This window comes from Gossypium hirsutum, chromosome D05 (genome assembly GCF_007990345.1).
Source record: "Gossypium hirsutum isolate 1008001.06 chromosome D05, Gossypium_hirsutum_v2.1, whole genome shotgun sequence".
Taxonomy (NCBI): domain Eukaryota; kingdom Viridiplantae; phylum Streptophyta; class Magnoliopsida; order Malvales; family Malvaceae; genus Gossypium; species Gossypium hirsutum.
In genome coordinates this window covers 4,660,651-4,676,825 of record NC_053441.1, presented here as the reverse complement: position 1 = coordinate 4,676,825, position 16,175 = coordinate 4,660,651, and the positions used below count along the sequence as shown (strand labels likewise).

Sequence of the window (16,175 nt, the reverse complement as noted above, 5' to 3'; positions counted from 1 at the left end):
TTCATATTTAACATTTACGGACTCGATTTACGAAAATAAAATTCCAAAATTGTATTTTCTAATACCACTGAAAATCGGACCTTTACACTAACTTCTTGTGTTTGTAACTTAAATTCAAAATAAACTCGACCTAAATATATGCAGAATAGGTGAAGCTACTCTTAACTCATTGCAATATGTTTATACCTAATATTTCATGAACTCAAAACCAAGGAAATGATCACAGGTTGAAGCCCGAATAAATATAAATAGTTGAAATTAATTAGTGGGTTAGCTAAAATAACAAAGCCCACAAAAAGTTTTTCGCCCACACACAAAATAAGATAAGCCTTAAAGGTCACACTCTCACAATGATCTTTCCCATCCAAAGCTCTTTCAAAAACTTACTCTTGTATTCTCAAAAAAGCATTTAGCTTTTACAAAGTGTTTTTTTTCTATACAACGATAATTATTCATAAAAAAAAAATCCAATCACTAAGTTACAACTTAAGGTTTTACAAGCTTTCCCTTTTAATTCATGGTAACATGAAATGAATAATAAAATTAACAATCCTAAATTTGTATATGAAAAGGTGGATCCAGGCACCAACTCAAGCAATTCATTGACAACATTGTAGTTGGTACCAAATAATGGAAGTATCATTTTGACCAAGAATTCGATTCATTTTTGCTCCTTTTGTAGTGAAGCATACCAAAAAGTAGTATTTAATACAAAATTTTATTATCTTAACTTTTATGCTCTACATTTGAAAAATTACATATACATTTACTAAAGATATTGAATCTAATTAATACACTAGCATATCGGCATCAATATGCGCCAAAACCTTGACAAAAACAATATCACCAGTTCGATATTATCTATAATTCATCGAAAGATGCTTCAAAGATTAAACACTGACGCACTTTTAATCTATTTCTCGTTTTTTGCATATCATCAATTGTTTACTTACAATCATCATAGCGCGCTCAAAATTCCCACAACGTGCATCAGGACACAGTTCGTAGTAATCAATGACACGCTGCCCCTTTTATTTACATTACATGTGAATTTTGTGATTCCACCAATACCCGTAAATGTAAGGCAAGGAAGATGCCCCGTTTTGCACACAATACACTACCGTATTCTGAGTTTTGCACAAAGCCGTCGGGAGGGTTATTTACGATTTATCCCTAGCGACACTTTTGTAAAGAGTTAGTGGACCCCTACATTTCAGATAATAAACCCATGCTCATATCATATCGCCTACTCGTTCTACCTAACAAACACGTAATTTACAGAAAAAAAGCGAGTAAAATAGAATGGAGATGAATCATAGCGGCTGGAAAGTAATCGACATGGAGAAACAGCATTTCTTCATTCATGTTTTGTTCATAATTTTGTGGATGGGAACATAAATTGAAGCCTAAGGACAACGATACACAACTCTAACAAGAAAAAAGAATCATACAAAACGAGCCTTGCGAGGACACCATATGCCCTTGGCCAGGAGATATTAACCACCAAAGGTTGCTCATGCATCACTTATCTCTGCAAAACAGCAAGGACACAGTCTATCATATATCAGATACAACGCCATCAATTTCAAGAACTATCATATTTTCATCACCAAAAATCCTAAAACAGATTGATCGGTTTTCACTCTTCATCCATGCATAAAGAATGTTTGCATGCATACCGTTCTATTTCACGATTCTTATATATTAAAAGAAAATAATAATACCTTAATAACATCCATCTATCTCACGTGGCTCCACAAGAATATAAAGTGGCTTTCCATTAAGTCTACGTTGCCCCTGAAATAAAAATGATAACAATCAACATAGAAAATCAACCTGATGCCCTTAACCTTCATATTTTAAAGCAGTAAAGCAATGGAAGAAATTAGTTCTCTTCGAAACTTCACAGTACATTATCTAAATATAGATTCAAACTCCAAAGTTTGATCCTCTAGATATCATTCAATTCATCACAATTTTCCCGAACGGGAAAAAGGATTTTACCTTGACCTCGCGGAGTCCAATAACACATGCACACTCGACCACTTGAGCACCAACGCGTTCTACATAAACAGCAGCCGCAAATTAATACTACGCATAATCATCGATAAACTGGGGGGGAAAAAGCCTCAAACTTTACCTAAGAGTCTTATAGCAGCTGACAGAGTTCCCCCCGTTGCTACCAAATCATCAATTACTATAACACGTTCACCAGGCTGAACAGCACCAACGTGCATCTCTAAGCAGTCACTTCCATACTCCAAGTCATAAGCTTCAGCAATTACTTCACCTATATACAGCAAACATAATGTTTATATTACATTAAAATAAATTTGCTTTTAAAAAAAGATTGATAAACAGGGAAGATGTAAGCTCTACAATGATCAAATCCACTAAAATTCCGTAAAAAATCTGATAGCAGTTCAATACTTAATTTGCTATTTGATTTTTTGGGTTACAGACATTATTTCAGTTTACATATGCATTCGTGATTGACAGCACAAGAAAACAAACATTTGATTAATTAGTAATTTTCTTCTAGAAAAGGCACCCCATCCCCACCCAATCGTTGACCCTTCAATCATTTCAACTGATTTTCTCACAAAATAACATATGTTAGATACCCAAATGCCTCACTAACTTCTTTATAAAACGAATGGATTGGATCAACTTCATTCACAATGAGATAGCTGTTTCACTTTTCGAATATCCACAAACGAAGAAGTGAAAGGAATAACTCAGCAGCACTATCTCCATCTTATGTCCAATATACTACTTATAAGTCATTATAATAATCAGAGATTTTAAATTAGAGGGCCAAAGCTTGTATTTAATAGCTTTTGCAAAATCATATTTCGTATTTATATCAGAACATATACGAATGGACTCCATTCTGTCCTGGTTGATAAACTCAAAAGATCATACTAGTACCTGGCAACTTCCTGGGTTTTCTCAGAGGAACGAACTTTGCACCAATGGCTAAGGCAATTGATGGACCGAACATGAATCCTCTTGCTTCAACTCCTGCAGGTAAATTTGAAATATTTACCTCAGGATTAAAGAAAAGTAACTGATAACAGTACTAAGCACATTCATATCCAACAACGGCATCCAACATATATTTATATAATTCATGGTTGGTAAAATAGTATGATCAATAAATATATGGGGAATTTTTTTGAAATTAAATTATTCCGGCCACATAATCCAAGGGTGGTTGCATAGAACGGGGCAGGTTGGCTAGAAGAAAATCGTTGAGAATAAAACAGCACAGTGTTGACAAAGAGCATGTAGGCATTCAAAGCTTTCCTCCCATTTTTTAAAAAAAGTTTCAAGAAAATGAGAGGAGATTAATTTACTGTGATCTTCATTTCTACATTACAGAGTTGAAAGAAAAAGAAGAGTAGAGCTTTGAAGACCAGTGTCATGAGGCAAACATTTTTTTTTCTAAAAGAGAAAAATTCAAATATTATTATAAAATAAAAGTACAAGCAGAAAACACGGAAACAAAATTGGCAGTTTTCACTATTAAAAAACAAAGAGAAAAGAAAAGGGTGTTTAGAGAAGAAGAGACAAGATACAGAGTACCCGCAACGACAGATATATCCATGTCTCTGTAGCGATCGACAAATATGTCGACGGTATCCTTGAACGCTTTGTGATCCAGCAACAAAGTTGTTATGTCTTGGAACATAATCCCTATAAACCATACAAACAAACAAAAGATCCGATTAAGCAGAGTTCCTCAAACAAATCAAGCCCAAACTCAAAAGAAAAACAGCTAGAAATAAAAAAAAAAAAAGAAAACCTGGTTTTGGGAAGTGAGGAACCACTCTAATGGCGTCAGATATGGCTTGTAGCCTCGGGTCCCCTTTGAGTCCATTCTCCGCTGCGAACATTCTTTCTTCCAACTCTGTTAATTTTCTTTTTCTCTTCTGCTTCGTTTCTTCAATGGCTAAACCACCAAAGACAAAGAGGTTATTATATTGGGGTCCCTCTTTTTTTCACTTATGGGTCAGTCCAGTAATGAATCGGACACTTTAAGGAAGGTTTTCGTTTCTTTCTTCTTTGATTTGGATTTTCCCTCCTAAAACTTCACTAAAAGATCAAATCTTTTCTCCCCCAATGTGAGTGAGTGAGCGAGAGAAAGAGAGAAGAAGGTAAGTGCATTAAATACTATAATCTTTTGTCTATTTATGTTGGCCAGACCCAGGCACCATTGCTCCAACTCACTGTTACTTATCACGCTGTCTTCAAAGCATGTGTGTCACGCGCTTCACGCATTACTCATGCTCCCCATTAAATTTCTTTTGATTTCGAATCTGAATTCACTATTTAATGCCTTTAAATTTTTAACATGCCCTCCTTCCTCCACCTCGTGTTTATTTACCTATGCTTTTCGAATCTGATATGCTCAATAAATGTTATACACTACTGATTTAAATGACCAAAACTTCACTTTCCATTAACTATTTTAAATATTCAAAAAAAATATTTCTCACAAAATTGACTTTTTTACGTGAAGAATAAGCAAAAAAAAGGTTGAAATTTGTAGTTTCCGTGATATGATAAGATTTTCTTTTTGTTGTTTTTGGATAATTAGTTGTCCTACCATTTTTTTGTTTTCTTTTTTAAGAATATTTGTCAACTAAGAAAGTCGAAGCCCAAATCCGGACGACTATTGTATTGACGGCTATTTTTGCCTTCAAGGTTCCATAAAAAAAATCAGCAAAATTTTTAATATGAATATGATTATAAACAGCATTTTGAACTTTCAAATCAACTGTTGACTTAAAAGTCCTTGCACTCACAAATTAGTACGCGCGGGGAGGTGAAAGTAGGATTAGGAAAATGCAATCTTCCATAGAAGATCTAATTTTCTGGATGTTTATACTGTTCTGTCAGTGTACAATCTTAGGCTCTCAAAACCAAGGTTTACTTTATTTATTTATTTCTTTTTATCCCTAATCTAAAAAGGAAGATTCTATGAAATTACGATTACCAATTACAAAAACGTATTAAAAGACCAAACAAACGCAGCCTTAAAACCACTTTCCTTTCTATCGACGTTGTCTGAATATGACATGGTAATTTTATCAATAAAATACCATAAATAGCATCGAACTGTAAACTTTTCTTTTTCTATCTAACCCCAGCGTGCTCAGCCTTTTGAGAAGAACGAGGTAAGGGTATTTTCGTCATTCAAAACTAATTGACGGCTACTGATTGGCAGAGAATCATTCGCAGAAGATTTTTCAGATTTTGGAAGTTGTCCCCGAGGTAAGTGGTCCCTTTTAATTTATATATATCATTAGAAATTAATATTATAATTTTGTTAATAACGCTTTTTTATGTTAATATTTTTTTATTCGTTTATTATAAGAATAAATTAATTACATAAAAAGGATCACATAATATCTTCTTTTTTTCGAGAATTTCAAACCATTAAAATTTGTAATAAATTAATTACATTGGAACTTTTATTGAAACATTTCCTAAGCTATCACGGAGAAATGACGTGGCAAGTTGGGTAATGTGAATGAGTGGAGATGGGCCATACACGTGGAATAGTGGAGGGATCTTAACAGCTTTGATGTGGGGCTCTAGAAAGTGGTGGGGTTTATGGAGCCGCAGTGTAATACTGCCACGTAGATGGATTGGTAATCTAGGGGCTTGTCTTTTCCCTATTTGACCATATATTATTATTTTAATATCGTGGGCCCAAGGGTAGATACGGGTGACGTCATCATATACAATCGCATTCCTTTCGCTACTCTCAATTCATGTACGTAATTAACACACTCCAAAGCATTCCCGTGAAGCACGAAGCCTAAATTCGTGTTCATGAATCTTTGCTTAACACATGTTTTTAACATTCGAATGTGACCTTTACGGCAAGAGATATTTGAGTTTTAAATGTAATTTATTGAATTAATTTATATATATACAATGCATATTTCCGTATTCTTTTAGAAAAACTCTACTTAAACAAACATCAATTCACATTTTTTTCGTTGTTGTAGTAACAATAAAATCAATTGAACGTGTGTTTGATAAATTATTAAATTTTTTTATTTCATTGAAAATATTGAAAAAAAATTAAATATTTAATATTTTAAATTTGTTTGATAATCATTTTATTTTTTATTTAATATAAATTTTTCAACAGAAATGTATTGAATAAGATAAATAAATAGGTAGCTACTTATTAATTATCAATTAATGTAGAAAATATTAAACCAAATTTATTTTATTAAAAGTTTTTAAACAAATTATCATTTTTTAAATGAAATATTCAAATTACTATATTTTTCTTTCATAAAAAACCTATCCAAAATAATATAAAAAATTATGTTAATAAGATTAAAAATAAATAACCTTTTAAAATGAATATTTATTTTTATCGAACAATATAATTATATTCAATACTTATATTTACTAACCTATCAAATAATTTTCTAATATAAATTCAACACTTATAAAATTTAACATTTAAAATTTTAATTTATCAAATATACCGTTAGTTAAAATAATGACTTGGATTTTCATATAAAATCTTTCATAAAAAATCATATTTAAATCTTTCATAAATAATTAGTTTAAATATGTTTTTTTAGCCTTGCCAACTTCCTCATATTTTATGTGTGCAATATTATCACCCACGTATCAATTGTAATTTTAGCACATTAAATTTTTATTTTTGAAAATGGTATTTATTTTACTATTACTTAGTCGTTTGTCCTCCCTAATTAAAATTACATGAAAAAGAAAATATTTATGTAGAATTTTTAATATTCAATTTTTATCCCAGTAAATTTATTACAACAGATTGCATCTTATTTTTTATCGATATGAAGTCTCCCATTTTTAAAATTCAAATAAATTATAACATGTTGTTAAGGTAAACAAAAGGAATAATATGTTGTCAAGGAAAATTGTAAAATGGTAATTGAACGCGCAGATGAATGAGCGTGTGCCGCAGTTTTATATGACGGACCCACAAAAATAAAAAATGGACGTACGGGATTAACTGTTCATGCGCACGCGAGTTGTACTGAAAAAACATGATAACATTATCATTAACACTTTTCAATTTTTTGCTGGACTCTCTCACATCGCCCTCTTTGATATTTTCTTCTTCTTCTTCTTCTTTTCATTTCACGAGTATCGTTTCATCCATGTTTTTCCCTACACCCTTGGTTTTCAACGCTCCTGATATTCTCACGTAACTCCTCCTTCCCATCTCCACCCTCAACTTTCATCATGCGTGATCTTCTCTTTAACCTTTGCTTTCTTTTCCAAATCTTCACCCAAAGTCAAACGCATGTACATGAGTTCTGGTCCCCCTCCTTTCAACTACCACGTGTCAGGTTGTCTTAGAACATTATTTACTTATGTCCAAAATTTCATCTTTTTTAATCAGCGAAAATTGAAAATTGTTAACCATGTGGTTTGCTTCGATGGTTTAATATGGATTGAAAAATTAAGTATTAAATTTAATTTGGTATTTTAAAATTATTATGAAATATAAATAAATTTTTTGATAATTTTAACTTTTAAATTTTTAAAAGTAAAATATTTAAAGAATAATATTAAAATAAATAAAAAAATTGAATAAAATTTATATTAAGTGTTAATGAACTCCTCTCTATTTATCATTTTTTACAATTTTTCAATGGAATTTCTATTATTTGATTAAAAAATTAAACCACCAAAATTATTAATTATTAATTGATTTATTTTTTCAGTAAGTTATTGAACAAGGCCTAAGGCTCTATTCCGTTTCTAAATTTTTTATTTAAAAAATTATTCTCTATTTTCTAATATATGAAAAACACGTGGTAAATAAAAATAAAAACTTGTTTCGAATAATGAAAATATGAAAATATATTTGGTACCGGTTTTATCTAGAATATAAACATTATTTTCTAAAATTTATTTTTTGAACTTCTTATTTTCTTATCACGGACATTTAATTTTTTTTTCAATAATATTTGTTTTAAGTAGTTTCTCTTATTGATTTTTTATTAAAAAAATTATGTTGCAACTTTTCACTAAAAGTAAATAATATTACTAATTTTTTTCAACATTTTTATCCATATATCTTATAGATAATTAACGAGCAGTTTAAATTATGCAGATAATTTTAATATATCATCATATGTCCCTAATTAATATTTTAAAAAAACTTCACATTAAAAAAAAAGTCCATATTTTATTTTTAGAAATGACTTAACAGTGTTATATATTTACCTTAGGCAGTAGAATTTAGGGTTTTATTTATATATTTTATATATAATTAATAAGTAGTATATTTACCCAGATATATAACATCTATCGATAGATTATATCAAGAAAATATACTATGAAGTGTTTCTTACAAAAATATATTAATTCGTCGTATCCTGCGCACACTATGTCGAGTCTCATTCAAGTCAATTCAAACAGTGCTCTAAATTGATATATGTCACCTTATCATCGCACCTAAAAGGGAGGATAACTCAATGATTAAGACTTAAACTCAACCCTCATTCTCCTATAAATACCTCTCATCGTATAAAAGGAAAGACAAGCAACTTTACTCCGTAAAAAACTCCTTTCTATAATCTTAATCTTCCAAATACAATAGATTTCCACCGTTCATGGTGTGAATTGCTTTCATCTTAGTGATCTTTTTATACTCTTATAGTGTGATTCACTAGCACAAACCATTCATATTGTGTTCTAACAAACTTAATGCATCATCATTTGAAAAATAATATTTTTATTATTATGAAATTAAAAAAACCACAAAAATACTTTCATTCGTGAAAATACTTAAGATAATATATATAAATTATTTAAGTTTTGAATTCTCTTGTCTAACTTGATGGTCTAGAATTTTACACTCTTAAAATTCACTCAAATTTAAACATCGTAATATGTGCATATACAGTGTGAATATGTCTCTACCATAAATACGTTAGTATTAACCGTATAATTATTCATTACCAAAAGAAAATATTTAATTTACATATTTTTCAATTTTTTGTAAGGAAGGCATATTTCTTGTCTACATGTAAGAACCGATAAACTTGTTGGGCCGTCGTATAGAAACAATAGCGTTGTGTTTTTCGCCCTTTTCACCCTAATATTTCAGAAAAAATTGGCGTTTGCAGCTTAAGTAGACTTAACGCTTCGTGATTCATTTTCTGATTTCTTGTCGTGTCGACATAAATACGGTGTCGGCAATGCCTGCATTACAGCGAATCTTTATTTCCCCTCCCATGTCAATAACAGATATTCAAAAGAAAATAATAAAAAAAATCATATTTTTGGACCCACAAATATAGCGTGATCTTGAAAAGTTAATTGGGCATGGACCTCGTACTATCATCCAATTCCCAAGTGTGACCAAGTTTATCCGCTTCAACATCGAGGGATGCTTAAACATACCTAACCTCAAGCAAATCTTCAACAACACTTTACAGCTTATGATTATCTGACAGTTTGATCCAAACATTTGATTTTCAAACCCTTCAAATTGCACTCTATTCAAATCAATTCATTATCCAACTAATGTTATTTAATTTCACATATGATAAATACTTAATCAACTACTAATATAATAATTCGATTTTCACTGTATAGCTGCAGACAGCTCGGAATTACTTACAGAGAATTGATTGTGGGCCCTTTGTTTTCATAAAAGATAATCACAAATTAAATAACGAGATTTCCTAAGATGATTTCTTAGTATCGATATAGGGTTGTTGATAATGATGTTTAATGATAATCATTATAACGACAGTCTCTTGTGTATTGAATGACAACAAAAATCTGTTGTCTTTCCTGTCTTTAGCGTCACTTGTTTTCAACTTCCTACAAATCTATAACCCTCTATTGTTCAAAGTCAAAATGTTCGCAGAACCAAAAGAAGAAGAAAACTTAAGATTGGAAATATTGCATTTTGATATCTACTATTTGTCTATGAGGTTTTATTTTTTGGATTAGAAAGATGGAATTTGAAGAGGAAGAAAATGCATGAATTGAATAATACTCGGTATAGATTATTTAGAGACCACTGTTTCCTTTGAGCCCGTTACATTAGAGGTGGGCTGAGGCAAGGGGCCATTTTAGTTATTAAGAAACCAACTATTCCAAATTCAAAACAGTGATGGCATTGCCCAAATGCCAAATTCAGGCTAAGTATTTGATCTCTCTAAAAAACTGTTTCAAGTGCTTTAAATCGATCCATTCAGGAACCATCCTGGGGTCCAAGCTATTACGCGTGTGATCTCTTCATACAATGACGTCGTAATCAGCTGCACCAGTGGCATAGAAGCTCCGCAAATGTTTTGTCGACGCTGAAGTCAAGATGAAAGGTCAACGTTTAGTTTGTAATGCTCATAGGATCAAGGGGTTGGTTTTTGTTCAAGTAAAAAAAAAAAAAAGGATTATATATAACGTGCTCTCAAGAGCTAAAACATGGGATTCTCTGCTGCTCTTCGCCTATGCATTGTCTGGGAAGGAAGATGAAAAGAATAAAATGAAGGTTAACAATTTTAGCTCCTGAATGAAGCCATTGAGTTTCAAGGACTCCAAGAAGCCATTCAAGAGAAAGAAGAGCATTTGGAAACTTAAAGAGAAGCTGAAAGCCGGTGCGACTAAATTATAGCAGCAGACAGTGGGGTGGTAATTTCTGTAGCCTTTTCTGAACGCAGATTTACACAATATTATGTAGTCTTTTTTGAACGATGGTATCTCAAGCTGAGCAATTCTGTTGCAAATACAAGGGGTATTTGAGCTCCCTTTATCATCGAAGCTGAATGAAAGGGCTATTACTTAAACTGCGCCACTTGTTTCTTTATTTGAAGGCCGAAGGAAAGTCAAACCGTTTAGATCATGCACCTCAGCGACATTTCTAGAAAGCACATACTGACTATAATAATCACAAGATTTAGATCAGCTGAATATGTGCAGAACAAAGAGACTATGCACTAAAATATGATTATAGATGATTGAGATGTTTACAATAAGATGTTTGAAGTAAATAACCAATTATAGTTGTAACAGTTTCCTACTGTAAATCAACAGAGTTAGAAGATGCTTCTTGGGTATACGGAGTGGACCAGGAAACTATCGAGCAGCACCTTCCCCAAAAAGAATATTTGCCACGGGAGGTGGAAGCCATGCTGGGTTGCCACTGCCTGCATGATCCATATGTTGGACATCATTATGAATCACACTGCTCAGTCGCTTCACTTTTGACCTCCCAATTCTCTTTCCAACAAATGATCCCATCTTCATTGCTGTAAATAGACCCAATGCAATCAGGAGTGGCCTCACAGCCCAGTGAAAATCCTCGAGATGTTGATACTTTTTCACCACTCCTGGACAATTCTTAAAGGAAACCACTTCCACTTCAGCTGGATCAGCCAAAAAATCACCGAGTTCCTCTCCGAAAGTTAATCTACCTGGGAACTTGACAACAAGGCATCCGTTTGGTAGGATCCAGCAAATTTTCCCAGTAGCCCACATACCTCCTCCTTTGCGAGGCCAAGCAAAGCGCGGACTAAGCACATTAGATTTCAGCTTAACAAACTGACCAATGCAGCAAGTTTCCGCCATCTGAAATTGTGAAGAACTTCCCTTCCAAAGAGTTTCTAATCCTATGAACCCAACAGCAACATTTCCATCACGGTCAATGGAATGAAGAATACCCACTGGCGAGTGCCTTTTGTCTTCCTCCTTCAAACGTACCCAGTCCCCAGCTGCTAAGCCAAAAGTAACCCTCTCCAGTGTCGAAACATTAACTCTTAACGGGTCGTGAATGCCATGAACCTTCACCAAAACAAAACCATCTCGATCGGTGCTATATTCTACACCCACCACATTTCCTTCTGGGACATCCATATTTTCAGGTTTGCAGGAGTTAGATAGCTTTCTGGAACGCACTGTGTCACCCACTAGCAAATGATCCTTTGAAAGAAACCACTCTGTGTAGCCAGTGGTGCTATGTTTTCTGTCTGATACGATTGTGCTCCCAAGATCTGTCCAACGCCCATCATCTTCACCTCCATTCTCTGAGCTGAACAAGAGGTCAATTAGCTCAACATATGAACAATCAACAATGTCATTTAAAATTGCTGTTAAATGGGAAGCTTTGATAATTTTCCACTGCACTGCATATTATAGAGAACAGACCTCATTTCTATCTTAAACTGCCATATAGGCATAAAAGATGCCTACCTTTTAAATACATGCAATATGTCTTTCATTAAAGGACGGCTTCTGAAGTCATACTCGAAGCAGCCAAGAAGAACTTTCTCAACTGCAGGGGGAAGACCACTAGGAATAAGTGGTTTCTCCTGTTTTCTGACAACCAGGTCATGAATTTCATCAGCTGATTTCCCATGCCAAGGAACAATACCAGTGAGCATCTCCACAATGCTGCATGCGAATCCCCACGAATCAGTCTCAAATGATATTGGACCTCTTATTTCTGGTTGCCACTGTTCTGGAGCCATGTAATTGGGGGTTCCAAGCCTGTGTGTCATATCTGAGCTGGGCAATCGAATTCCTAGTAGTAGATATGGAATACCAATATCCCCTAGAACGGCTTGGTCAGTTTCATTAAGAAGAAAGTTAAAAGGTTTAAGGTTCAGAACCAAAATCCCTTGCGAGTGCAGTTCCAAAATTCCTTGCGCTAAATTGATCCCATACCTGCAAACATTAGACGCAGTAAATGTAAATTCACTACTCAGCTGCTATCTTAAGCATTAACAATAAAAAGAAAGAGACATAATCTTCCATCTATTGAGTACATCACCTCAAAATGTTAGGCAACGGAAGCTTTCCTCCCTTACGGCGAGTCATTTTATCACCAATGGATCCCTCATAAAATTTCATAACAATACATATCTGCAGGCAAAGAAAACAAAACTCATTTCTTAACAAGATAATCAACTTTCATCTTGAAATCAAAATCATCTATATTAGCTGCAACACCCACCTTTCCACCTATAATAGAAATTCCCTGAAAAGAACAAATATTATTCACACCTTGGCACTTGGAATATAAATCATCAAACTTATCCAGCAAAGTCCTCATATCATCCTGCTTAACTGGATGCAGCATCTTGATGGCAACTTCATGGTACTGACGATCATATTCGTTAGTCGAACGATGATAAGTTGCTAACCAAACATCGCCAAAAGGCCCCCTCCCAATTCTATGCCTAAGTTTCAATACTGAAGGGTCAATCCTTGGAATCCTCAGATTCGAAGCTGAAACCACGGTTCTAAGTTGCTCATCATCACCTTCAATGAAGTCATACTCAGAGAAACTGGCGGACAGAGCGTCAACGACTTTCCCAGCCATTCCTTCAATCCCCCCCCAAAGAAAAACCTTTAGAAAATACCCATCAAAGGAAAAACATAAAACATGCTAACTGATACTAAAACCATGAATTCACAAAGCATCAAATACGATCTTAAAGAATAGTGATATGTTAAGGTGGCACTTGTTTACGGTAATCTACAATAAAGAATAAATTTAGCTTTTTTTCCTCTCCAATTATTAATAGAACTTTGTCAACACAAGTAGAAAAAAGAATCATAATAAGTTACCAAAAAAAATAAAATTAAACGAATATTCCGATCGAACTTTTTTTTTTTAATTTTGTTCTTCTTTTATATTCATTCATTCGTTTCTTCTTTTTTTTCCTTTGCACAAGGAATCAACTGAAGAAAAGTCGTTTTCAATTCCTAAGAGAACAAAAAAATGAAAAATAACAACAATAATAAAAGGAGATGGAGCAGATGAATAACCATACTTGGAGAGACAAGCTTCATAGTAGAACTTACCTTAACTAAGACCAGATTCGATCGGCTTCTAAAAGGATAACAGTTGAAAGAGTACGGTTTTGAGTTATCGACGAATTAAGATGAGAGAGGGAAAAAAACGAGAATCTTTGAGATATTTGAAGCGGAAATTTGACAAATAATGAGTGGGAAAATTGAAGGGAAAGTGAAGAGTGTGGGAAAGAAAGAAGTTTTTGCTTCGGAATCTAAAATGGGAGAAAAAGAAACTCACGAATATCGCCCAAAGTGGATAATTGTTATGGGTTTTAATGATATTTTCTAAATTTTGTTTCAAGTTATATTAAAAATAAATAATAAAATTATAGACCAATGATTAACAAAACTTATTTATTAATTAGCCAATATTTTGGTCAATAGAGAGCTTCAATCAAAGCTTATATCCCTAAAAACAATACTAACTTCCAAACCCTTTTTTTTTTTTAAATTTTGATGAGCAGATATAAACTAACAATAATATTTTTAATCACTATCATAATTAAGTTTCCTTTAATAAAAGGGACTTTTATGTTAAAATTTACAGGTTTTGAATCAAATAATTATTTATTTAATTTGTAAATTTGTTTTGAAATAACTCTATATAAAAAAAACATTTTTCCCTTTTTTTTTCATGTTCTTAGTGATTTGATTACCAATGTATCGTCCTGTATCTTTAAAACTTAAATTATCAAAATTAAATAAATATTAGAAAGAAAAAAAGAAAAGAAAAGAAAAGAAGGAACTTTTGTTTAGAGGGAAATCGTAATCATAACAAAATTAAAGAGACAGATTTGATGATTTGTTAAGAGGGAATCACCAATCAAGGATCGAGAAAACAGATAATTTGTTTTGTGGCAAAATGATATTTTTGCTTATTAAGTCAATGCTAAAAGGCGAAAGGGATGAATAATCTTCCTTGAACTGCAAGTTAATTTTTTTTAAGATTACAAAGACATGGCAGCGATTACTTCAACAAATCACCTTTAAGGTGTCTTGTAAGCTACAAATTAAAATAACTGCAGGCCATTGGGGATTAACATTTGGGAAAACTAGCCTGCTGTTTCGTTTTCTGGGGCATTGTTTGTTCTGGTTATGGTGAGAATTATATACCAAATGATACACAATCAAGTTCGTTTTGCTCTTGATTGCGAAAAGTATTATTTTTGGTTCATTATTAAATAATTAAATTCGGAAGACCTCAAATTTGTGTGTGTTTGATTGCTCAATTGAGATGGACTGACATTGGTTTATAGATGAATTTAAACTACCAGTCAGAGAGGATTATAAATATTTTAACTGTATATAGTAAGCCGCCTATTCACATATAGAGGTTCTTTCTATCTTGTTACCCCAAAAAACAGTTAAGCAACTCGAGCAACTGGTTATTTCATTTTCTCATCCTACATTACATTGGGCTATGTATTGGATAGTTTGAGAGTAATGAAATTGGGCTTGATCCCCATGCAAATTTTATTTTCGTCGTAAGCTCTAGTGTCACGGACTTAGAGTTTTCCCACGCGATCCGTGCGGCCTTAGGCAGTTTTTCTGCTTAAAACGCCTAAGTCAGCCTAACTTGAAAAAAAAGGATTCAACAGCAAAAACGCCCAAGTTAGTTTAACTCGCAACAATAAAGGATTCAATAGAATTCCCTTAAGATTTTCACGAAGAACAGCAGAAGAACGAAGTAAGAACGAGCCTTGAAAGATGAACAAAAGCAAGAACACTTGAGAGAAAAGTTTGAGTGAATACTTCTCAAAATTCTTATTAATAACTGAATGAATCTACAATGAGCAAAGAGGTCTCTATTTATAGTTGAGCCTCACAGTATATCAATAGCTATAATTAAAAGCTGAATACAATTAGAACTCTAAGCTTACATAACCAGCTATATACAATTAGAACTCTAAGATTCCATAATTATATCTTCTAGAACACTTCTCATTTCTATCAGGCTCTTGAGATGGGCTTTTAATCTTTCCAATTACCGGGCCAGTTTGGTTGGGCCAGTTTGGTTGGGCTAAATGACCTCCCTCGAACACGATGGATCGAACCAGTTTGTCATGGTTGCGAGCTCCGACGCGCAACCCATGACATTCTCCCCCACTTGTTCTAGCGACGCCCTCGTCGCATCCTCCTTATGGAACTGGTCAATCTTCCATTGGAACTGCCACAATGCCTCGGCAGGTTCCCAACTTGCTTCGCTATCAGGAAGTCCCTTCCATCGAACTAAGTACTCATGCTGTGGTCGGTGGTACTTTCGTCTAATTACCCGATCTGCCTCAATGTTTTCTACTTCACGATCATACGAGACTTTTACCCCCATCGGTGCTCGT

The 16,175-nt window shown here is 33.3% G+C and overlaps 2 protein-coding genes across 3 annotated transcripts; both read right to left on the bottom strand.

Moving 5' to 3' along the window:
• Nucleotides 1-1,339: 1,339 nt before the first annotated feature.
• On the bottom strand, nt 1,340-4,210 carry LOC107906870 (adenine phosphoribosyltransferase 5). The gene is made up of 7 exons (XM_016834000.2): nt 3,809-4,210; nt 3,589-3,699; nt 2,932-3,024; nt 2,141-2,290; nt 2,005-2,063; nt 1,725-1,797; nt 1,340-1,531 (listed from the first exon to the last, which is right to left on the bottom strand). The coding sequence occupies exons 1-6, from the start codon at nt 3,897-3,899 to the stop codon at nt 1,726-1,728; spliced, it is 576 nt and encodes a 191-aa protein (XP_016689489.1). The 5' UTR covers nt 3,900-4,210; the 3' UTR covers nt 1,340-1,531; nt 1,725.
• A 6,747-nt stretch (nt 4,211-10,957) lies between these two features.
• LOC107906871 (E3 ubiquitin-protein ligase KEG) lies at nt 10,958-14,114 on the bottom strand. 2 transcript variants are annotated; one of them, XM_016834001.2, is made up of 5 exons: nt 13,849-14,114; nt 12,995-13,365; nt 12,812-12,903; nt 12,232-12,705; nt 10,958-12,070 (listed from the first exon to the last, which is right to left on the bottom strand). In XM_016834001.2, exons 2-5 carry the CDS (start codon nt 13,361-13,363, stop codon nt 11,119-11,121), a joined length of 1,887 nt encoding a protein of 628 aa, XP_016689490.2. In that variant the 5' UTR covers nt 13,364-13,365; nt 13,849-14,114; the 3' UTR covers nt 10,958-11,118. The 2 variants fall into 2 exon arrangements, with proteins under 2 accessions (XP_016689490.2, XP_016689491.2); XM_016834002.2 differs by having other exon boundaries at nt 12,995-13,390; nt 13,849-14,099.
• Nucleotides 14,115-16,175: the final 2,061 nt, after the last annotated feature.

Bases quoted from the DNA above. Each gene is read 5' to 3' on its own strand.
- LOC107906871 (XM_016834001.2), bottom strand. From the start codon at position 13,363: ATGGCTGGGAAAGTCGTTGACGCTCTGTCCGCCAGTTTCTCTGAGTAT. The intron at 12,706-12,811 runs GTGATGTACTCA...TAATGTTTGCAG, and splicing joins CCGTTGCCTAACATTTTGAG to GTATGGGATCAATTTAGCGC. The intron at 12,071-12,231 runs GTAGGCATCTTT...CCTCTTGTTCAG, and splicing joins ATATTGCATGTATTTAAAAG to CTCAGAGAATGGAGGTGAAG.
- LOC107906870 (XM_016834000.2), bottom strand. From the start codon at position 3,899: ATGTTCGCAGCGGAGAATGGACTCAAAGGGGACCCGAGGCTACAAGCC. The intron at 3,025-3,588 runs GTACTCTGTATC...ATTTACCTGCAG, and splicing joins GGATATATCTGTCGTTGCGG to GAGTTGAAGCAAGAGGATTC. The intron at 2,064-2,140 runs GTAAAGTTTGAG...CTGTTTATGTAG, and splicing joins AGCTGCTATAAGACTCTTAG to AACGCGTTGGTGCTCAAGTG.